This window comes from Lissotriton helveticus, chromosome 5_1, assembly GCF_964261635.1.
Source record: "Lissotriton helveticus chromosome 5_1, aLisHel1.1, whole genome shotgun sequence".
Taxonomy (NCBI): domain Eukaryota; kingdom Metazoa; phylum Chordata; class Amphibia; order Caudata; family Salamandridae; genus Lissotriton; species Lissotriton helveticus.
Window position 1 is genome coordinate 1,831,076,412 of NC_136065.1, and position 23,706 is coordinate 1,831,100,117.

The window sequence follows — 23,706 nt, forward strand, 5'->3', positions numbered from 1 at the left end:
CCTGGACCGGAGCAGCACACCAGGAATGGACCGATCGAAACTTGGCAGTGCTGGCCACTGTGTTTTTTTAAGGTGCTTGAGCGGGCGGGCCTATTTGGATCCCAATCCAATCCTGCAGAACGCCGCCACCCCCACCCCATCCCCCCACGTCCCTCCCTACTCTAAGCATATTTCGCTGTTGGCGTGTATGGAGTCTGAGTATGTGGTGTGCACGTGGCTGCATATTGTAAAGTTGTGCAGGTGTCTGCTGCGCCTACGCCCTCCCCCAGCGGAGATCAGAGTAGGGAGGGCAGCCTGTGTTTCCCAGCCGCCTCTGGGTCGGAGGAGCCCTTTGGACTGTTCCCGCCCCTTCCCGGCACTTTATCCTTCGCAGCCTGGGCCCCGGCCGAGCACTCGCGTGTGTGTTCTGCCTGCCTGCGACTGTGCGCTCCTTCCCTCTGGCAGTGGTGCTCTGGTTCCTGCCTGTGGTTCTCTTGTGTCTGTTAGTGCTTCTTTGTCTCTGGTTGTGGTGTACTGGTTACTGGCAGTAGAAGCACTTGCCTCTGGCTGTGGGGCTGTGTTCCCTGGCACTGGGTGCTTTGATCCCTCGCTGTGGGTGCTTTAATCCCTCGCTGTGGGTGCGTTGATCCCTCGCTGTGGGTGCTTTGATCCCTCGCTGTGGGTGCTTTGATCCCTCGCTGTGGGTGCGTTGACCCCTCGCTGTGGGTGCTTTGACCCCTCGCTGTGGGTGCTTTGACCCCTCGCTGTGGGTGCTTTGACCCCTCGCTGTGGGTGCTATGACCCCTCGCTGTGGGTGCTTTGACCCCTCGCTGTGGGTGCTTTGATCCCTCGCTGTGGGTGCTTTGATCCCTCGCTGTGGGTGCTTTGATCCCTCGCTGTGGGTGCTTTGATCCCTCGCTGTGGTATTCTAGTCCTGGGCTGCAGTGCTGTGGTCGTGGGCTGTGGTACTCTGATCCCTGGCAGTCGGTGCTTTGATCCCTGGCAGAGAGTGATCTTGTGCTGTGGTATTCTAGTCCTGGGTTGTGGTGCTCTGGTCCTTTCCTGTAGTGCTGTGGTCCTGGCCTGTGGTGCTCTGGTCCCTGGCAGTGGTGCTCTGGTCCCTGGCAGTGGTGCTCTGGTCCCTGGCAGTGGTGCTCTGGTCCCTGGCAGTGGTGCTCTGGTCCCTTGCAGTGGTGCTCTGATCCCTGAGTGTGGTACTCTGATCCCTGACAGCATGTTCTTATCCCTGGCTGTGGCAATCTAGTCCTGGCCTGCGGTGCTGAGGTCCTGGGCTGTGGTGCTCTGGCTGGGGGTGCTCTTGTCCTGACCTGTGTTGCTCTGATGAATGGCTGTACGTGCTCTTGTCCCTGGCTGTAGGACTCTGGTTCTGGACTGAGGTGCTGTGATGCTCTGGATCCTGGCTGTGGTGCACTGATCAGTGGTTATAGGTGCTCTAGACCCTGACATTGCGCACTCTTGATCCCTGTGGGCAGTGGGCACACTGGTCCCTGGCAGTGGGTGCTTTGATCCCTAGCCGAGAGTTCTTGTGCTGTGGTATTCTAGTCCTGGGCTGTGGTTCTCCGGTCCTGGACGGCGGTGCTGCGGTCCTGGGCTGTGGTGCTCTTGCTAGTGGGTAGTTTTCTCATTGGCTGTGCTGCTTTGGTCTCTGGCTCTTGTGCTCTGGTTCCTTAGTCCTTGCTGTGGTGCAGTTGCCACTGGCTGTGGTGCCCTCGTCCTTGACAGTGCTGTTCCGGTCCCAGGCTGTGCCATGGCGCTCACCCTGCTGCTGCTTCTGGGCCTGGCTCTGTTGGCATTGGCCCTCATCTACCACAAGTTCTTCAGTGGTGCGGGGTCGCCTTTCAATGAAGCCCACTTGGCCCCGCCCAAGCCCCTGGTGACGGACCAGAAGCTCCGCGACAAGGTGCTGAAGCAGGGTAAGTACTGCAAGTGCCTACGAAGTATAAAGACTTTAGGTAATTGTTCAGATCCAAAATTATAAACCCGCCATTCTTTAAAAGGAACCGCGCATGCCCCATCTGAAGAGGAAGGTAACAAGAAGAAAAACAAGCATTTGCAATGCAATAGGTCTCGCATTAGGAAAGTTTGAGCTATTGGTATTGTAAATGACCATTATTTTATTTATGTGTTGGTTTTGAAAATAGCTAAATTAATAGCTTTGTCATTTACAATGCCAATAGTTTTCAAATGTGACACCTATAGCATTTGTAATGCAATATGTGTTGTATTTACGTGACTTAGATGTATTGATATTACAAATAACAATGTCTTTTTTTAATATTTAATAATTAAATAAAAGTTATTGTGATTTATAATGGCAATAGCTTAAACTTTTGTAATAACTTTTGTGAAGATTATGTTCAGTGTATTTGACGAAAATCCAAGAACAGAAGTGAAATATTAACATCTTTTTGTGACATTTGTAATAAAGCTTGAAACATTGGGAGAACATATTTGAACCAGTTGTTGTTGAATGGTTGCACAGATTGATGCTGTGGTGGCGCGGAGTGATGTGGTGGCGACGAGTGATGCTGTGGTAGCGCATAGTGATGTTGTGGTGCCCCTGAGTGATTCTGTGGTGGTGCTGAGTGATGCTGTGGTGATGCGATAGATAGATAAAGTGAGTGCGATAGACAGAGTGAGGGCGATAGATAGATAGATAGAGGGAGGGCGATGGATAGATAGAGGGAGGGCGATAGTTAGAGTGAGGGCGTAGGGTACTGCCCCTAGACTAGAGTACCCTATTCCTGCTACAAGCAGCAGATAGCATTGATGACACATGAGCTGTACTGCAAAAAGTGTACATTTGTGGTCCCTGAGGATCAGTTTTTGCCTCTTTGCTCTAAGACAGCAAAAGTGAGTAAGAGCAAGAAACAAATAGAGATAGAAAATGTGAGAGAAAATTTAGAAGAAGAGGGGAGAGAAAGAGACAGAGAGGGAAGGATGACAGAGTGCAGAAAACAATGTAAGAGAGTAAGAAAGAAAAATAAGGCAAGCAGAGAAAGATAGGATATGAAAATAGAAGAAATAAATGAGGATAAATAGATAGAGAAAGGGGCAAAAGAAAGGCGGTGAAGGAAAAAGATACATGAGAAGAAAATGAAAGGAAGAAAAAACGAAACTGTGAAATGAATGAATGAAAGGAGAAGAAGAAAAAAGAATGACAGAGAAAGGCATAAAGAGACAAATAAGGAAATCCGAATGGAGAAAGAGGAAAGAAGGCAAGAGAAAAAAAGACAACAAGAAAAGGATGGGGGAGTAAGGCAAGAAGAAAATGAGAGGTACAAAGGCAAAGAGAGAAGAAGTTAAAAATAAAATGGGAAAGAAACAAAGAAGGAGATACATGGAGAAACGTACAAGAAATAAATACAAAAAAAGAGAAAAAATAAGAGGGGAGGAAAGATCAAGACAGAGAAAGATGATAAGGCTGAAAGAAAGGAGGGAAAGAAGAAGAGAAAAGGCAGGGAAAGAAGGGAATAGAGGCAGAAAGAAGTAGGACAAAAGAAAGAAAGTAGAGAAGGAAGGAACAGGGGATATGAAAGTAAAGTAAATGGAGTATGGAGAAAAAATGGGAACGAAAAAGAAAGAATGAAAGAACAAAGGAATATAATATTTAGAAAGAAAGAAAAGAGAATTGGAAAGGAAGAACGATGCAGAGAAAAGGAGAAAAAATAAAGAGAATGAAAGAGAAAAAGAAAGAACCAGGGCTGGTGCACAGAGTTCCCTCTCAAAGTTTAAGCCAAATGCACGTAACTGGCTGGCTCCGTGCCCAGGACAGTATTAATTCATCTTTGAGGGCACTAGCGGAAAGTAGGGGCACCTTCCTTTAATGATAAACTCCCCTTCAGTGAGGGGAGAATGCCTCTGCACAGACTTTCTTCTGGCCCTTTGGTGAGGTTAGAGGTTGGACTTGAACGAGCAGATGAGGCCATATCTACTGGTCTGAGAGAAATCAGACTGTCCTGGCTGTGGCCTCTGGGCTCCTGTGGGGACCGTGTGAAGAAGGAGGAGGCCCGGCTACTGTTTGAGGGCACGTTTTCTACTGTCAAGAATGTAGATGTGAACCCCAGCAGCCCCCTAAGCATCTGGTGTGGACAGCACCGTGCTGGGGGTCACTCCACTAGGTGGAGAACCACACCGTGCAGGGGACGAGCCTCTTGTGCAGCCTTCATTGTTCCTACTGAACACATTCATACGAAATCACAATCATGCGAAATCTGATGTACACATGAATACGAAATCATGTACACATTTATGCGAAATCCGATGTACACAGTAGTACTAATGTGCAGACCAAATGAGTTTGGGAGATCTCTCTCCACTGTATTTAAGGATGACCACATTCTTGACTGGGTTGTTGAGTCTGTGCACGTTACCCTGTGTGTAGCGAGATTGTCATGAGCTTAGAGCCACATTTTTCAGAAACCATGGTTACTTAGTGCTAGACCCCACTATGAAATATCGCAACCCTTTAAAAGCAAAGTTTGTGAAAATAAAGCGTGGTACAAAATCGTGGTTGGGGTTGGGAATATGCAAAAGGGCACATCTGGAACACTCTGTCCTCCCCTTTGTCTCGGATTGAGGCATACATGAAAAAATACCAGTTCTGCAGCTGTCCCAATAAATGTCATGTCAGGCTGGGATAATAAACAGTGTGTGTGTGTGGTCCCGGTGATGTGTGACGCTGTGCATGAGGTGCTGTTAGGATATGCGTCTGGGTTCGCCTGTGTGATGGCGATGTGCTTTGCGTGCATTTCCTTATGTATGATGTGCGTTGTTGCTGGAGTGCTGCATGCGTATGTAATATGTGCGCTTTGTTGATGCGTTGTCTCTGCTGTGCATGCGTGCGCATGAATGATACATGCGACTGCTGTGTGCATTTAATTGGTCATATATGTGCGCGGGGTGGTGCCGTTTTTTGTGTGCCGGGTCTTTGGTTTGTGCCCACAGTGTATGCTCTGGGCATGTTTTCTTTTATGTACGCATGATGTGTACGTTATGACAGAATGTGTGTCCTGTGTGTGCAAGCTGTATTTGCAGCGCGCGTAGTAATGGTGTGTGCTTGTGAGTATGGGGTTGCTGATGTAGATACACTGCCCTGGTGGGGTGACTAGTGTATGTTTTCTCTCGTTGTGTGCATTGTGCTGGTAAGTCTAGTGCTAATGTGTTTTATCCCAAGCATGTTGGTGCTTATGGTGTAAGTGGTGTGTATTTGCTGTATGTGCGTGTGTAAGATGTGTGCGTAGTGGAGTTTGTGTCTATGGTGAAGTACTCTTCTGCTAGTATTGTGCTTTGTGTGTTAACTAACCAGTGGGTGTGTTTGCATACTTGGGTGTGGTGATGGGTGAATGAGTAAATTGCTGCTGGTGTGCTTGTCGTGCTGTGTGCGCATGTGTTTGTGCTGCTGGTAATGTGTGTGGGGGAGGGGCATAGAAGCGAGGCGCGCGACCACTTTCTCCAGCAGATAACTGGAAGTCGTCCATGGAACGATTTGCTTACAAACCCAGACAGGGAGATCATGTTTTGGGGAAATTAAACAACTACATGGGATCCTCCCTCTGACTTGTTGCGGGTACAGCAGTATTTTCCATTATGTTTTATCAGAGTAAAATCTTGAGCTGTAGAGCCCCCATGTTCATGCATTCTAGTGTTGTGTTCTGACGAATGCAGGCTGGTAGTAAGGCTTCCTCCTTCATTGCTGGCTGTCCGACCGAGTGTGATCAAAGAAAGTTCAAGACCCACAATAGGCGTTCTTGCACCTCTCGCAGTCAAAGTTTAACCAAGCTCTGGCACTGCGCGGAGAGGGGCGAGGGAGCGTTTCCCTTTGAACTACCACAGCCCGAAGCAGAGAAGGAGGGCACTGGATGGACGACAGGAAAGCTACTTTGTGATTGGGAATGAGAGGCAAAGATGACGTATCCCTCTGTAATTGGTCAGCCGCTCACACCTTCGGACTGATGACCTGGTGTGGATATGGTAGTGAAAGTTTCGTGAAAAACAGTTTTAGGTGGAGCTGTTAAAATGATGCAGAAAATAAACATCAAAGGAGAGAAAAAATGAGCAATAGATCGTAAATAATAACCGAGGCGACCGTATGCACATGTTGGCCGGCAAGTGCAGACCGAGGCGACCATAGGCACATGTTGCCCGGCAAGTGCAGGAAGAATTTGGTGCTAGGAACGTGCATAGGACAAAATTCATATCTTGTGGAAATAAAAAACACCTTCGACGGTCTGTGTTATGATTACAATGGTGAACCTTTCACAGGAAGTCACAAATGTATCCTCTGTACATCTCCTCTGCCCCCGTGCTCTTGAAGAACGTAAGCACTTCAGCTCAGCCCACAATTCTGAAACCGTCTAATTTGCATCTCCTGCAGAGGCTGACACGGGTTTCGTGGCCGTACATGTGAACACTTAACTTTTCAAATTTAAGTTGATACTGTTTTATAGTGTATGTTAAAATAGTTCAACAAGCTAGAGTCATTTGTGATAATTACCACGCATGCCACAGGCATCGTACTTAAATATAGACATTCTAACTTTCAGTGCGTGTTTTTAAAAAAAATTTAATTCTTGATATACCACTTCAATACCCTGGGTCAAAGGGTGGTAGAACTATTCTCTCTGTAGTATAGTGCTACATGTGGAAATAAAACCATTTACACTACCAAAACGATTAACGGAGTAATACCGGAGAAAGTGGCATTTAACAGGCACCTGCGCACATTCTGTTTTCCCAACACTTGCGCACATTATTCTTAGTAAAATTGTATTTGTAATGCAGGTGACAGATCAGTTATACAAATATCCATCAGTTCAGACATTGCCGTGCAACACACATGCTTTTATGCTTTTATAACTTTACTTAGTGGACTCCATTTATTTTTGTATATTTTTCGTGGCGCGTGCCACATTTGAAACCTCAAGCAGAATGAGCCAGACCAGGGAAAAAGAAGACTCCTTCTGCAAACTGTATATGTGCACTGGTTATTTTTGAGACCCAGAGTGTGCGGAACGACTATAGAGCAGTCTCCCATGCTACTGCATTGCTGGAATAACATGCAGCAGCACAATGTAAGGCGGGGCCAGGCTGAACCAGGCAAGGAGGTGGGGACTTTCAGGGCCGACCAGGTGAGCAACTACCACTTCCTGCCCCCGAGCCGCCACTTCACCGCATATTATCAAGACTCATTGTTCCTGGGTGAGTGGGCCAAACCGATTCTATGCAAGCAAACCAAGAGTATGCATGGCTCGCATAATGCACTACCTTATCACATGAAGCTTCGTAGTGTAAACGTAGTCTCCTAAAACGTGGAGCAGCATTGCAGGTCCCTGCATCGAACAGCAGGGAAGGGATCTTGGATAGGTCCCAGGGTGGGGTTTAGCTTCCCCGCATTGTTAAGGTGATACGACCCTTTCTCTGTTTAATTATCTCAGGTTACTAAAAAGATCAGTTCATTGAATCGAAAAAACAAACAAGTAATGGCAGCCTGGTTGGGGAGTGCAGGCGGGGGGCGGGGAGGGAAGCCTGTGGGAGGGAAGCCTGTGGGAGGCTGATGCTTTGGATGTGTGCCTTCAAGGCAGGAGGTGTCTACATGGGCTGGGGGGAGTAGAAATGCGAGTCACGGCCTGCGACCGTGAAAAGTGAAGTGAATAATTAGGGGAGGAGAACTGGCAGAGGCCGGCCGAGCGCACGCTGGGGCAGCCTGTGGGAGGGACGCTGATGCCTTTCATGTGGGGAAATGCGCGTGCTTGTGGTCACGTGATTCACGTGAACTGTTGGAAATCCGCTTTTTGGGAGCATTGGGTTTAAGTCTTGGTTTGACGGCATTAGACTTGCATATTCATTCCTGCGGAATGGAATAGGCGAGACCTAAAAACACTATTCATGAGCTGTACCAGGAACAGTGCACGCGCCAGAAGAGCTGGTCAGTCGGTCTCAGGGGTGTCCACCGCAGGCAGCCGGCTGAGGACACCCTACACCTATCATTACAGTGGCCTTTCATCTTCAAAATTGCAAAGACACCTTACGGCCAAAAAGAACCTGAGTTCAGTGTAGCCTTTCCTACTGCAGGCTTTTACATCTTGTACTGTTGTTACTCATTTGCTGTGTGCTGATCGTTCACCATTGTTGTAGGCTCGCAATCAATACATATTTCAGATAATTATTACAAGTGTTATAATTAATTTTATAGTATAGTTCTGAACAAATACATTTATGCAGTCTCCATTCCAGACATATGGTAAAGAAAAAAATACTGCGCTTGCCATGGCCAGACCGATTTGTCCTCTTCTGTGGCCCTTCTGATCATGAGTATCCGGTAATGGGTGTGGTAATTATCTCACCTCATACAATCCGACTCTGCAGAGTGGGAATTTATCGGGTGTGATAAATGCCACCTAACAGGGTGTAGTGCACACCCGCAATACCGGCTTAAGTGGGAGGGGATGGGGTGTTACTGGGCCTCATTACATTGTTTTATGGCCCTCTTAACTTTCATCCCTGGCTCACAGGTTATCTCAATTTAGAAGCCGAAACTAATAGATGCAATAACACAGCTCTGGGGTAAGGACCAAAGGAAAATCTAAAACGACTGAAATTGGTGAACGAGAAAGAACAAACCTTGGCAAAGCTAATCAGTTTCAGCAAGGCGGCAGGCCCGAACATTTAGTCTTGTCAATGATAATGTCTTTTAGCCATGTTGTCTAGAAGCACATCTGCTGTTCAGCATAGCTGCAAGTTACTGAAAGTCCAGAATCACAGGATGTTGAGCCAATGCCGAGTCTCTTCGCCCCTAATGTTGTTTATTTTCCTGCCTCTCCTAACACAAAAAAGCGATATGACATGGCCTGTGCTGGTCACACCGTAGCACTTTTTTCAGTGACTTCAAGCCTGCTGAACAGCAGATGTGCTGCTTGACAACATGGCTAAAATACATTCAAATTAACGAGGAAAATAACTTGGGCATTGCCGAAATTGATTGGCTTTGCCAATGGTTTTTCGGTGCAGACAGGGTATTGCTAAACAAATGTGGAAGTGATAGTGAGAAACAGTTGAGCTTTAAAGTAAAGCGAGGATGTGGTGGTTCGGCCAAAGCTGATGACAGGGGAACGAATTTCTGGGTCGGCTGAACAGTTTGTGATTCTGGGCAAATCACGTACTCTTCACCCTGCCTGCGACAATGCATGTGTCCTTGTGTAATGTAACTGTTGAGCACTTAAAGTGCTCCAAGTCCACTGGCTGGTGTTAGCACGATGGTAAGATGGAGGATGGAACAAGCGTTCCAATATATCGGATCGTTAAAAAAATAAAAAAAACAAGTGTTCATGTTTGAGCAACTTTTAAAGAAATACATTCATTGCTCTGCACACACATGCATTTTAGTGTTATATGTGGATGTGTACAAGGGCGACGGCCTGAAAACACAAGTACACCTATGTAGTGCTTAAAAACATAGAAAAAATAGCTCCGCAAACCGAGAGCGGTGCAAGGCGACATGTACTTAGTCCATGCGCTATGGGAGGGCCAAACACAAGAAGAGGGCATGCATGCCATGCCGAATGGCATGATGGAAAATTCGAGTGATGCTAAAGTTTACCGTAGGCGATGGGTGACCTGTAAGCCCACAGATAGAACTCAACACATCTCTTCAAGGCAGTGCATGATCTGTCTAGCCAAGACAACAAAATGATTAGAATGGCAAAGAAAAAACTACGTTCAAGTCAAACGGATTGAGTCGGCGCAAAGGAAAGAAAGTAAAATTCAAATAATGAAATATAGAAGGAAGGAAAAAGGAAACACAAAGGGAAGAGGGTACAAACATCAGAGCAAATAAGCAAAAAAGAAGAGAAAGGAAGAAGTACATCAAGAACAGACGTAGGGTGAAAAGATAAAGAAAGAACAAAGAAATATGAATAAAAAATGGAAGGAGAGGAAGAAGGAAAGTTGAAAAATACCATGAAATATCAAATGAGAACAAGCATTTACAATGCAACGGTTTTGCCTTTGTAAAAGTTAGAGCTATTGGCATTGTAAATGACAATTTTTTTATTTATGTGTTCGTTATGAAAACAGATAAATAAATGGCATTGTCATTTACAATGGCAATAGCCTAATCTCTCGCAAATGCCACACACACACACCCACAGAGACCCCCCCACACAGAGCCCCTCCACACAGAGCCTCCCCACACCCAGACACATAGGGGCCCCCCCACACACACCCACACAGAGCCCCCCCCCACACACACCCACACAGAGCCCCCCCCCACACACACCCACACAGAGCCCCCCCCACACACACCCACACAGAGCCCCCCCACTCACTACGAGACCTAAACAGGCTGTAACTTTGGTGTTTACACATTCCAACAGGCAGACTCTGCCTTGTCCTCACAACAAGCCTCGAAGCACCTGACGTTTTGGTAACAGTGACCTGTGAACTCTTTCAGGGCAGGTTATCAAACAACCAGCGAAGGCAAGGTGTGCAAGTTACATTTCAGGTCCCACAGTCGCGGGTTTGGAAAACGCTTATGATCTGTGTGTATTTAGCGGCTAGAGGCCGCACACTGTGTGCTGCGTGCAGGCAGCAGCGGCGAATCTGCGCTGCATTATGTGGTGTTTGCCCTTCAATTAAGTCAAAAGCTTTCATTTCACAGCTCACTGTCACTCGGGCGGGCTTTTATCTGAGGTAATGAACAGGAATGCCCTCAGTTAGGAGTCACGTGGTGCGCTGCGTACATTAACTCTTTCCAAGCTGAACAAAAGTGTGTGATTGCTCGCCGTATTACCTAGCACTATTTTCTGAAAAAAAGAACTTGAGCTGCTTTCAAATAATGGATATTTTTCCAAAACGTGAAGCTATTTACAAGTTAGTACTCATTCGCAGGTTGCCTGGAATTGCCATAACCCCTATTTTATGGGCAGCAGTTGTAACGACAACTCTATCACTCTTCGTAGGGCATCCCTACAAACCATGCAAGGACTTTGAGACATGGCAATATTCGAGCACAAATAAAAATAAAGTCCAGTATATGATAATACCAGAAACTTTATTAGACAGGAACGCATCCTCAATGTTTAAAATTTCTCAATATAAGGTAGGTAAATAATATTGACGTGTACAACTCTCCGAAATGTATTGTTCATGCTGTTATAAAGGAACTTGTGTTATTGCATGGCAGTAGGATGTAGCAATGTAATCAATTTGCATATGTTATTAGAAAAGCATATATCTCATGAACAAAATTACATAATAAAAATAAAAGCAATATAAAGAGATCACTGTATAAAGTATAAACCGCATAATTAGAAACTCCTTAGTTCGCGATCGTTGTCGGCAGTACATAACTCCATCCCCCCCTCCTGTCGTCAACTCACTGATCACATGACCACAGATTTAAGCACTGTACAAACATTACTAATAATCTGTTTCTACCTCATTCACTTGTTACTGTTAGCACGTACATACTCTTACCCCCTCCATCTGTCTGGGATCGGATATGCCAGTGCATTAAATGAGCCGGTACTGTCCGGTACTAAGTACCGGCACTTTTTAAGAGGGGGAGAGTACCTTCACTTCTCAAGCGAGGCGTAATACCTTTAATTGGAGAGTACCAGCACTTCTCAGAAACAAGGAGGTACTCTGATACAGAGTACCCGCACTTCTACTTCCCATTTAAGCACTAGATAGATACCACATACTTCCACCTTTACAAAATGGTGAAACACGTCATCTGAATTCACGTATCTGCGTGTATAGAGCTGAGGAACATTCTTGAAGTGTTCGCAGAGAACAGCGCTTCGTTCAAGACCTCTTCAGTTCAAAGTTAGTTATGTGGCACCCGGGAACAGAGCACTACAGTTCTTCAAACTCCCAACGAAAAGCGCGCACAAGACACAAACTACTTCAAGATAAATACAATAATTGTGCGGGATTACCATAGCTCATATGCACAGAGACTAACTCCTAAACGCTGTGCTGAAAAGGCGTCACCTATTACACCAATTTAATAGAGCTCAACGAATGGCTTCGGGAGAATGAAGGGCTGTGTCGGCCCTGCAGGGACTCGACCTCACTTCACACGCCCAGTCATTCCGCCAATTAAACTCGATGACGACATTTCAGCTGTAACCAGACACACGTGAGGGGGTAAGGTTGCGAAACCGAACAGCAAAACACGAGCTTTAAAGTACCATGGAGGGGACGGCCCGTCACAAAATTCACAAGATCGCCAAAAACAAACCATATGCGCTGAAAACACTTATGGAATTAGGACAGTGACCACAAAGGAACATACTGCGGCCATTCTAGGCACATACATGAAAACACGGACACGTCAATACGTTCACAGCACTTCATCAGCAGACAGTTAATTGCAATGTGAGGAACGAGGCGCTTAAAAAAAGTATTAGTAAAGAATGCGTCCGTGAAACCAAGATAGTTTTGGGGAGGAACTAGAAGCGCGTGGTGACGTCGGAGGTTTCAGCTATAGGGCTTAGTGTATTGGGAAAGGCAGAGAGGGGTGAGAGGGGTGATGAAAACACTGGGTAAGAAGAGGGGTGACTAGGACGGCAGATGGGCACATAGTGGGAAACACGGGACAGGAAGGGGTGATAAAAACACAGGACAAGGAGAGGGGTGAGAACAGAGGGGTCCAGGGGGGCAGCAGTTAGTGGCAAATGAGCAAACAGTGGAAAACATGACAGTAAGGGGTGAAAATGCGAGTCACGGCCGGAAGCAGTGGGCGGGGAACCAGATCCCTTTGAAGCTCCGTTGAATTTAAAAGGGTGGCGGGAATGAAGACCAAAAAAAAGGGGGGGGGGCAGAAAGGACGGCGTGGGAGGTGGGAGGAGAAGTATGGAGAGTGGTGCAGGGGGGGGGGGAGCGTGGAGCAAACCCTGAAGAGCGTTTGGCTGCCAGGGGGGCAGAGGGGGGGCGGAAAGGCACGGAGAGCGGGAGAGCGGGAGGGGGGCGATAAGCATTTACAATGCAACGGAGGGGGGGCGGAAAGGCACGGAGAGCGGGAGGGGGGCGGGAACGGCCACACACTGACGGGGGGGGGGGGGAAACGAACCAACAGCGGGAGGGGGGACAGGAAAGGGAAGACTCACCTGGACTTCCTCGGCCGGCGGTCGGCCGCAAAATGGCCTAAACAAACCTCGACGAGCCCGAAAAAAAGCCCCGCCCACCGCTGCATGACGTGGCCAAAAGAGAAAAATTCTCGGGAACGCCCCCGAATCTGGTCCGGCCTTTGACGGACAGATCCGGCTCCCAATGGCTAGCCTCCATTTATGGAGCTAGCCAATGGGAGGAGGGGGCGAGGAGGGGGCGGGATACCCGACCCAACAGAGAAACATAAGGATTTTGCTAGCGCATGCGTACTTCGTACGCATTGCCAGCAAAACCTAAAAATGAGATGCACGTATGGCCAAGAAGAGACAGAAAGAATTCACGACTAGAAGGAATAAACAAAAAGTTCAAATAAGGTGCGAAGGAATGACAGGCCCATGTTAAGAATAAAAAGATATGAAGAAAGATATAAAGCTAGAGAAAAGGACAGATGAAGTGAGAAGAATAGACAGAAGGAAAGCAAGATGAAAAGCAGGAATGAAACACGCTTAAAAACAAAAGAAAGGTGATATAAAGAAGAAAGGAGAGAAATAAGTCAATAATAGCAAACGTGGTGTTTTTGCAAAATTCCTTTAAAACTGCTATAATATTCATCATTTTGCACCATTTTCTGAAAATTTTACACAGAGGGACAATTCCCATGCTTCAGAAGGATGGTTAGTGTTGCTCACTTTACCCGCACATTTAGTGCTATATATGAGCTAAACTAGGGGGTATATTATTTTTCTGGCTACTCCTTTACCACCTAATTATGAGGTTTGTATTTCTTTTCTTCTGGGATCAAAATGTGTATGTTCCAGTAAGTACTGAGCATTTTTCACCTCCATAAATATGGTCAGGTTTGACTTGCAGATGATTGTCGCTGAACTCATCATTGCGATACGTGCGGTCCAGCTCTCTTCCCACCTTAACTTCTTCTTTGATCTTTTTCACTTTGCTCCTTCTGCTTCTTTGTTACACTTTCACCTGTAATTTGTCTATTCCCGTTTTGCTATCTTTCACTTTTATGGACCATTTTAGGTTTTATTTCCCCTGTTCTTTCTGATCCACTTTGTTTCTTTCTCTTTACTCACTCTTTCCCTGTGCTGTATTTGTCTGTTTATTGTTCCACTGACTCCAACTTCCCTTCATTTTATCTTTCCGCCTTTACCTGCTGTCTCCTACCTTCTTCTCTTTTCCATGATTTGCTCTTTCTTCCATTCTGATTTCGCTACCACTTTGATCGCTCTTCACCTCTAATCTCTGTTCCCAATTGTTCTTTCTCCCCTTTGATCTTGCCTGCCTTCGCTAATTCGTTCTAGCCCTCTTCGGCTTTGCAATTTATTCATGTTTAAGCTCCCCCCACCTTTGTCTGTCCTTTCTGTTAATTTCCATCTCTCTCTGGTTGCCTTTGTTCTCTTACTCTTTGCTCTGTCTTCTCATGTGCTTTTACCCTCCACATTTTCTTCATCCTCCTCATTCCATCGTTCTCCTTTTCACCCTGTTCTCACCCCCACATTCTTTAACTCCCTCTAGGTTTCGTGCAGAGTAAGATCCCCTCTCACCTGGACGCTGTGGTGATCGGAAGTGGCATCGGTGGTCTGAGTGTGGCAGCTGTATTGGCAAAAGCGGGCAAACGGGTGCTGGTCCTGGAGCAGCACGACCAGGCAGGCGGGTGCTGCCACTCCTTCGAGGAGAAGGGGTTCGAGTTTGATGCTGGTGAGGAACATTGGGCACAAGCTGTAGGGAGTGCACTGCACCGTCCACTGATACCAGCTACAGACAGACAGCGAACACACTCACACTACATGCAGAGCCTTCTATCAGAGCACGTGGCTTACATGGGTTTTCAGCTGCCTACCAATAACTTCCCCTACACAGTTGTATGCACTAAGATGTGTATCTCGGGCACAATCTAGTGCTTTATAAATTAAATACATGATTTTATACAGTGTACAATTGATGATTTAATAGCCTCACGAGATGTGCTGTATCATGACCTTGGGCTTCTAGAGCATCACAGGAAGTGACATCATCAAAATGCAGAGCCTATTCTGAGAATGGTTAAAATGAATAAAGTAGCTATAGAACGTGTCTGAAGCTAGTAAATTGTATTTTAATTAGTAAACATATTTTAAGAGAGTGCTGAATGTATGCTTGGGGCTGCTAGTAACATGAACGTGATTCTGCCTTATGCCAGGAGCTGCACCATGTATCTGAATAGCAGTAAATATAAATGGGATGCCACTGTACGTCTGGTGCTGCTCAGTGTGCACGACTGGGCCGCTGCCATTGTATGCATGCCAGGAGCGGCTCATTATGCTTGCATGGCAGTAGTATGAAGGCGCTGTCATTGTATGTATGCCAGGAGCTGCTCGGCACGCTTGCATGGCAGTAGCACGAAGGAGCTGCCATCATATGCCAGGAGCTACTCAGCATGCTTGCATGGCAGTAGCACGAAGGAGCTGCCATCATATGCCAGGAGCTACTCAGCATGCTTGCATGGCAGTAGCACGAAGGAGCTGCCATCATATGCCAGGAGCTGCTCAGCATGCTTGCATGGCAGTAGTTTGAATGCGCTACCACCAAATGCCAGGAGCTGCTCGGCACGCTTGCATGGCAGTAGCACGAAGGAGCTGCCATCATATGCCAGGAGCTACTCAGCATGCTTGCATGGCAGTAGCACGAAGGAGCTGCCATCATATGCCAGGAGCTACTCAGCATGCTTGCATGGCAGTAGCACGAAGGAGCTGCCATCATATGCCAGGAGCTGCTCAGCATGCTTGCATGGCAGTAGTTTGAATGCGCTACCACCAAATGCCAGGAGCTGCTCGGCACGCTTGCATGGCAGTAGCACGAAGGAGCTGCCATCATATGCCAGGAGCTACTCAGCATGCTTGCATGGCAGTAGCACGAAGGAGCTGCCATCATATGCCAGGAGCTGGTTAACATGCTTTCATGGCAGTAGTATGAAGGCGCTGCCATTGTATGTATGCCAGAAGCTGCTCGGCATGCTTGCATGTCAGTAGTATGAAGGTGCTGCCATCATATGCCAGGAGCTACTCAGCATGCTTGCATGGCAGTAGTATGAAGGCACTGCCATCGCATGTATGCCAGGAGCTGCTCAGCATGCTTGCAGTAGTATGAAGGCACTGCCATCATATGCCAGGAGCTGCTTAGTGTGTCAATGAGATGGTATTAAAAGCATCACCGGGCTGTGCTCTTGTGCGCTGAGGGGTATTGGAGGACCTTGGCGTTTAGCCCTGACTCTGATAATGGAAGCGTTATTAGCTACTCCATCCTGCATTCATCCATCTTCTCGTCTGCGGTAGTCAGTGGGGAAGCAGAAGAGATTAAAAGAGCCTACAGGTGTGAAGGAAACCTAGAGAGGACAATCACCTCCTCTCATCAGCACCCATTTTCTTGTAGACTAGGATCGGGATCCCTGCCAAGGTGTGCCCGAGAGCAACCTTCAAGTGATGCCCCTCAATAACCCACCTCGCCCCTTCATAAGTGACTTTCATTAAGTGGGTAGGGTCTTTTCCAGTTATGCACTGATAAAGTAAACACACCCACAATGACACCCTTAATCCCCCCCAAAACCCCTGGCCTGAAAATATTTAAGCACCTGGGCAATACCATCCCAAAACCAACGAACCATAACCATTAGTGATTATGTTTACATTGGGACAGATATTAAAGGACAACCAAGAAGTATAGTAGTTCTTAGTTCTGGATTGTAAACGTTATCATCGTAGCCTGTGCTTGGGTCCCAGTTCCTTTGTCTGTTAACACCTTCGCCGCGGGGCTAATTCCCCCGTGGCGCTGGAGGATTGGGGGTCACGCGCAGCACCACGGTGCTCGTGACGAGCTCGGCTCGTCACGCTGCACTGTGGCGCTGTGCTCATGACAAGCTGAGCTCGTCATGACCACGCCTGTTTTTAAGAACGCTCATCACAGCGGGGGAATTAGCCCGCGCGTGTCATGACAAGCTCAGCTCGTCATGAGCACACGGCCACCGCGCCTCATGACGAGCTCGTCATGAGCTCGGAAGGGGTTTTTAATGCTCCACGCTCACGGTGGGAGGGGGACAGAGAAAACAGAGAAGAGAAGGGAGGGGTGAGAAGAAGAAGGGGGGTGGTCTTTGGCCTCCAGAGGTGAAATGTTTGCAGGCTGCAAGACCTGCGCAACCTGTGCTCTAGTGGGTCCGTCCTCCCCGCACCTCCCTATTCACCTGACGTGGCGATCTCAGGTTGGTCAAGTGGATGAGAACGAAGATAGCTTTGCAGCGGTTCCCAAATATCCAGAGGGCACGCCTGTGCATGCATCAGCTCCCAGTATTCAGACAATTGGTCATTGCACAACGTCGTGTCCTTAAGTCAATCAATAACATGCGGGCTCCTGCGACGGCCCCAACACATTGCCATTCTCATCTTGGCCAACAGTAACAGCTTAGATGCTAATTTCCTGATTGTCGCAGGCACCAGGCGCACATATCCAAGCAACACTATCAGGGCGGAGCGCTCAAACTTGTGTTCTAACATCACCTCCAGCACCTCAAATGTAGTTTCCCAGTATCGTGCAATATCCGGGTAAGACCATGCCAGGTGCAAGAACATCGCATCTTTAGCACGGCACCTCACACATCTTGCATCCTCACTCAAGCCAGTTTTGTGCAACCATTCAGGTGTCCTATATAGTCTGTGTATGAACTTAAAGGGGATCAGCCTCAACCTGTAATTAGGGGACAACTCCCTGGCCTGCGTACAGCAGTATGGCAATTTATCTTCCTCTATGGGATTCCGAGTATCTCCTCCCACTCGCGTCGCGCCAGAGGGACACTGACAGGTGCAGTACGCTGCTTGCCTAAGTATAGCCAGGTCATGAGTTTTTGCGGTAATAGGCTACCTAGAAAGTCTTCTAGAACCTGGAACGTTGTGGGCTCTGTCGGGAACGAGGCGAAGAGGCCACACAGTTACACTCAGAGCTGGTAATATGTCATTCTGTCAAGTACGCCCGTATTCTCCACTGCAAGCGGGCTGTCAAGCATTAAGTTTGACCCATCGGGGAACGCATACCCCTTAGTGTGTAACCGAAGCTTCCTCAGTCTCTGGCATACTCCTGTGTCCTCCAAGAAAGGTATCGCTGGGTGTATCCACAGTGGCATCGAAGGGGCGAACATTGTCTCTACTTGCGCCCTGCGCCTCAGCTCTTACCATGCCCAAACTGTGCATCCAATCGTGCTTACCTCCGAGCGCGGCCTACTCTGCGGTCTGTAGAGGCTCAAGTGTAGCGGTGTCGGAGCTGCTTGGTCATGTTTAGGCACCGTGTGCGCCATAAATTGAGTCAGGTAGAGCCAGTAGAACCCAAACTGGGCTTTCGCACATTTATAGTATAATTCCATGTCTGGGGCTCCCAGGCCCCCCTGTTCAATGCCAGCGTCATCAAAGTCTCCCAGGAAATGAAATGGGTCTTATAAGGCGCGACTTAGCCCAAGGGCATCAAGGCGCCATACAGAACAACGTGGACAAAACAGACATACAGCAGAAAGTCTTTCAGCAAAAGAACAAACATAGAACAGAGGTCTTTAAGCACCAAGAACAGGGTCTACGAATAAACATCCCGACAGAGCCAGGTTTTCAGTTGTTTACGGAACAGCCTAGGCAAGGGTTGAGACCCTGGATTCTTTACCAGCCCAGGCGAGAGTGATCAAGTTCGAGCGAGGTCTGCCCCTAAAGTCGTTGTTGGCTCTTGAGCCAATCCGTAAGTTTCCAATAATTACATCCCCAGTGCTCCTCAATGTTTTGGCAGAGCCAGATTCCCAGATATTTCACAGGTGTCTCCGCCCTGCTAAGTGGGTATTCCGACTGTCCCTGTCGGTGACTGTGGTCAGTGGGAAGATAACCGACTTCCTCCAGTTAATGATGATACCTAATAAATCACCAAATGTTAGGATTTCCCTGATCAGGGATCTAGATTCTCAGCTGGGCACTTAACATACAGAGTCACGCCATCCGCATACAGAGACACTAGGATTACTCTTGAGACGAATGCTAGGCCATGGTGCACTTGATGCTGTCTCAGTTGAGCTGCCAAAGGCTCCATGGCCATGGCAAAAAGAAAGGGGACAACAGACAGCCCTGTCCCGTGCCGCGGGCCACCGAGATGGGAGAGGAAATTATCGCATTTGTTCGAAGCCTCGCCATCGGTGAATAGTAGAGCAGGGTGACTTGTTTTAAAAATGTCGGGCTTATGCCCAAGCGAGAGTGAAGTGCGAAGAGATATGGCAACTCCAAGGTATCAAAGGACTTGGTGGTATCCAAGAAGATCGTGGCTGCTGGGAGGGAGGGATCTATTTCTAGCATGGTCACGAAAAAGGTGTGTAGATTGTGAGATGTACCCCTACTGGGGACAAAACCACACTGATCGGGGTATAGCACCGTGGTCAGCAGCGAGAGGAGCCTTGTCGCAATCAATTTCACAAGAATTTTATTATCCAGGTTTACCATCAACAGCGGTCTGTAGGAATCACACAGCAGGAGGTCCTTTTCTGGTTTAAAAATCATGATAATAAGTGCTTCCCAAAGAGATGGAGGGAGCGTTCCCCGCTCCAGCGACTCCTCGTACTTGTTGAGGAGGTGTGGTGCCAGCAGCGGAGTAAATTCTTTATAAAAAGCGCCCGTCAGTCCCTCTAGTCCCGGGGCCTTACCCCTGGGCAAGGCGCGGATCACCCCTATCACCTCCTCCTCTGAAAAAGGCTCATCCAGAAATCTTCGGTGGCCATCTTCCAGCCATAGTAGCTGGATGGATTCAAGAAAGGAGGTCAGATCAGGGTGGACGTCAGATTGCCTCGCAGAATAGAGTGAGGAGTAAAAGGATAGCATTACCACTGGACAGCTTCCTGCCCTATCGCCATCTCCTTGTCGTTAGTGCTTAGCTCACTAATATAGTTATTGGCCCATGATTTTTTAAGAAGACCAGCTAGTGTTTTCCCAGCGCGGTCTCCCATGCCATACCTTCTGGCATGTGCCTCTTTCTCTAGATAATGTGTTTCCCTTTGAGCTGCCTCTTCAAACTCAGCAATTTTCCCCCTAATGTTCCCAAGGATGACCATCTGATTAGTGGTGAAGTATTCAATTTCGAGCTCCCCTATCTCTGTCTCCAAGCACCTGAGGTCTCCTAGCAGTGAATGCAGTACTCCAACTAGCTTAGCAATACATTCACCTCTGATCACAGATTTAAATGCCTCCCACAGCGAGGAGGGGAAATGCACCATGCCCTCATTCAGTGCAAAGTATTCACTATGTCAGAGCGAATCGCATCTCTAAATACATGGTCTTCCAGAGCTCCCGATGGAAGTCTGCAGCTAAAAGATCTGCTAGGGGAACCCGGTAATAAGAACTCGAGCAATACCGGGGCATGATAAGATACATTTCAGGCAAGATGGGTGATTCTGGAAACCAATGTTACTACATTCTTCAAGGTCAGCCAAAAATCAATTCTGGACCAGGTGGGGCCCGCCGAAGACATACACATGCCTTCCTCTTTGTGCATGTTGCGGTGGCGCTATACATCCACCAAGTTGTAATCCATCATAATAGTCTGGAGCTGCGCCACTGCCCGCAGGTGGGGGCAACGAGAATCCTCGGATCTGTCCCTGTCCGGGTCCACTATATTACATTAAAGCCCCCCCCCCCCACAATACTGCACCTGGACCAAGCATCTCAACCAGTCACCACACGTCACCAAAGAAATCTGGGTCATCCACAGTGAGCCCGTACACTGAGAACAGCCTAATTGGGTGGCCCCCAAGCACTCGCACTAATATTACGTATCTCCCTTGTGGGTCGCATAGCGCAGTACGCGTGGGACAAGGTAGCCCTTTCCTGAGGATAATTGTAGTCCCTCTCGCATAATTGGAGTATATTGCAATACGTTTCTCACCCAACCATCCCGCCCGCAAGTGTGCACAGTTGAGCCCGTCAGATGTAATTTTTGTAATTAGCGTACATCCACCCCATGCCGGTAGAGATATGCTGCGACCAGTCTTACTTTCCTGCAATCATTCAGGCCACGGACATTCCATGTCACTGCTTTCAAGGTAGCCACACTTTCAGCGTCCGCGCCCATACATTCAGTTGCAAAGTATCCTGCAAGCCTGTAGAGCATCAATACATATTGGTGTGAGGCCAGAGAGGGGAAATAATAAGTAGAAGGGGAGGAGAAAAAGAAAACAAAGCAATCGTAGACTGCCCAAACCCCAGTAACACCTACCACTACAGCCCCCCAGAAGGTCTACCCAGAAGCATAACCCAGAAGCATAACCCTGATAGCACTGTTAACCAACTAGGCTTCATACCGTGCATAATCCACCCAGAAGCAAACCGTGACTACCCCGTGAGCACTGTTAAGCAACCAGAGTATATAGGTTTACAGGTGGTGAGTCTAGGTAAAGCACAGACACTACCAGTGACAGAGATTAATTTGAGTATTCCACATCACACGTTTGTTTTTTCTATGCACATTGTGCAGCATATACCAGCATGCACCATAACAGGATATGCTATTGATGAAGGAAGGAATGCATCCAGTCCCGACTGCAGAAGGGCTTTAAAGAGCCATCTAGTCTGACAAAAATATCCAAGCGAACGCCTCACCCTGGCACGCGCAACTAGTCGAGCACTGCCAGCCCCGGGAAATCTATCCTCATTTCATTTAATCTTTGTTCGATTAAAAAAAAAAAAACATAAAAGAAGTGCAGTACAACATCAGCGACTTAAACTTAAAACAATAGCCATAGCAGCACTCAAATTTTAAAAATAAGATGGTGGGCGTGCTGCACAGACAAATAGCAGAGCAGCAAGACCTCTTAATCAACAATCCAGCGTCCATAAAACATTAAAAAAAAACAAAATGCCTATAAAGAATCCAACAACAATGCGACCAGCATAATCGGTTCTAAAATTTACAAAGTCAAGTGCTTGCTATCTGGCAGGTGGCAGTACAACATGGCCTATAGCTCAGAAACCATGCAATAAAGAAAACCAACAATATGATAATGATGGTGACAGGGTCAAGTCTGTGGATCCTGGGGATAAATGAAAACGAATCTGCACATGAATCCGTGCATAAAATAACCTACAGGGTTGCAATTGTCTACGCATGTGTGAGTGATCGGATGAGCATAGCGTACTATGAGGCCTAGAGAGCTATGGACGTATCTTCAGCCTGAAGGTCTCTCTGCCATTGATTTCCTACACCTTGCTGCCCCTTTAAAACAAGCATTTGCAATGCAATCAGTCTCGCCTTTGAGACCTTATATGTATTTAGCTATGCAGCACATTAGCCTGGGTGCTGAAACATCTACTGTTCTTTAACATGGAGGGAAAATAAGCACCCAACTGTTTGAAACGCCAGGTATGGGAAAACATAGATAGAAATATTGCCTTTCAGTGAGAAATGGTATGGTCCAAAGCTTTGTTTTTAATATAAAATCAGGGCCTTCGGTAGTCATAGCATGGAAAATACAAGATTTGAAAAATATATTATTGTCTGCGGGTGTTCGTGGAAGACAATTTCTATGGACTGGAATCTAGAGAATGCTAAAGTGATTCTGCTATTTTACTCACCTCTGCTGTTTTTTTCTATCAAGACAGTTAAATAGGGGCAGTTGAACAGAAAAAAAGTCCCTAAGCGGAAGCAGACAAGTCTTAGGGTTGATCTCCAGAGCCCACAAAGTACATACACATATAAGTATATACTAAAGTATATACAAAAGGTCTCGAATGCTCAACCTAAAAAGAACATACTCCATAGTAGACGTCACGACTGTCTATCAGCTGTAAGAAAAATAAGCCATCCTTGCACCTTCAGTACCGTAAATGCTTTAAGATTGGCTTTAGGAAGAGCAGAAAAAAGATCTGAAAAATGTGTAAAAAAAACAAAACTATAAAATATTTCAAGGTATCTTGTTGGTGGAGCTTTTTACCATTAAAAGTGCCGATAAGATGGATCAAGGCCATATGAGTCCCAAAGAAAGAAGGCCCTAGGCAGTGAATTATAAGAAAACCCGCATAAGAAAATCCACACAAGACAAGATTTAAATACACCATGGAGGCTTATTTAAGATTTAGAAGGATTCCAGAAGGCAAACATAGTTGGTCAGTTCAATTCAAAATACCGAAAACGCAAATAAATGTAAATTAGCATAGGCAACAGAAGCTAAGCCCAATTCTAGCTAATAGCCAGAACCAAATATGGCAAATAATGAGTCAAAGCGCAATTGCCATAGGTGCTAGTGGGTTTAAAAATCAGGAGCTAATTATGAAAAATCCCTAAGTATTGGATCAAAAAGAAGACTGACATGGGTTCTGTCTCTATGAATAAGGGAAAATCATAGTCACAAATCCCATAAAACAGTTCTAATAGGATCTCACTTACAAAGATCCTGCCCCTAAACATGTTGTGTAATAGCACCGTGGACTGTGCTCTTAATGTTGCATTAAAAATCCAAAATCATCCAGAAGTTGCATCTAATTAAAAAAAGCTTACTCTAGAAACCCCTAAAAATGAATAAATAAGTAGAACCTGTGGCCC

General features: G+C 46.9%; 1 protein-coding gene across 1 annotated transcript in view; it reads left to right on the forward strand.

Moving 5' to 3' along the window:
• Positions 1-942: 942 nt before the first annotated feature.
• LOC144755871 (all-trans-retinol 13,14-reductase-like) overlaps positions 943-23,706 on the forward strand; it is a 172,255-nt gene continuing 149,491 nt past the window's right edge. Inside the window, exons 1-2 of the mRNA XM_078645237.1 lie at positions 943-1,913; positions 14,647-14,829. Of these exons, the coding sequence (XP_078501363.1) occupies positions 1,748-1,913; positions 14,647-14,829 (349 nt within the window). The 5' untranslated portion in view covers positions 943-1,747. The remainder of the gene's footprint in view (positions 1,914-14,646; positions 14,830-23,706) is intronic.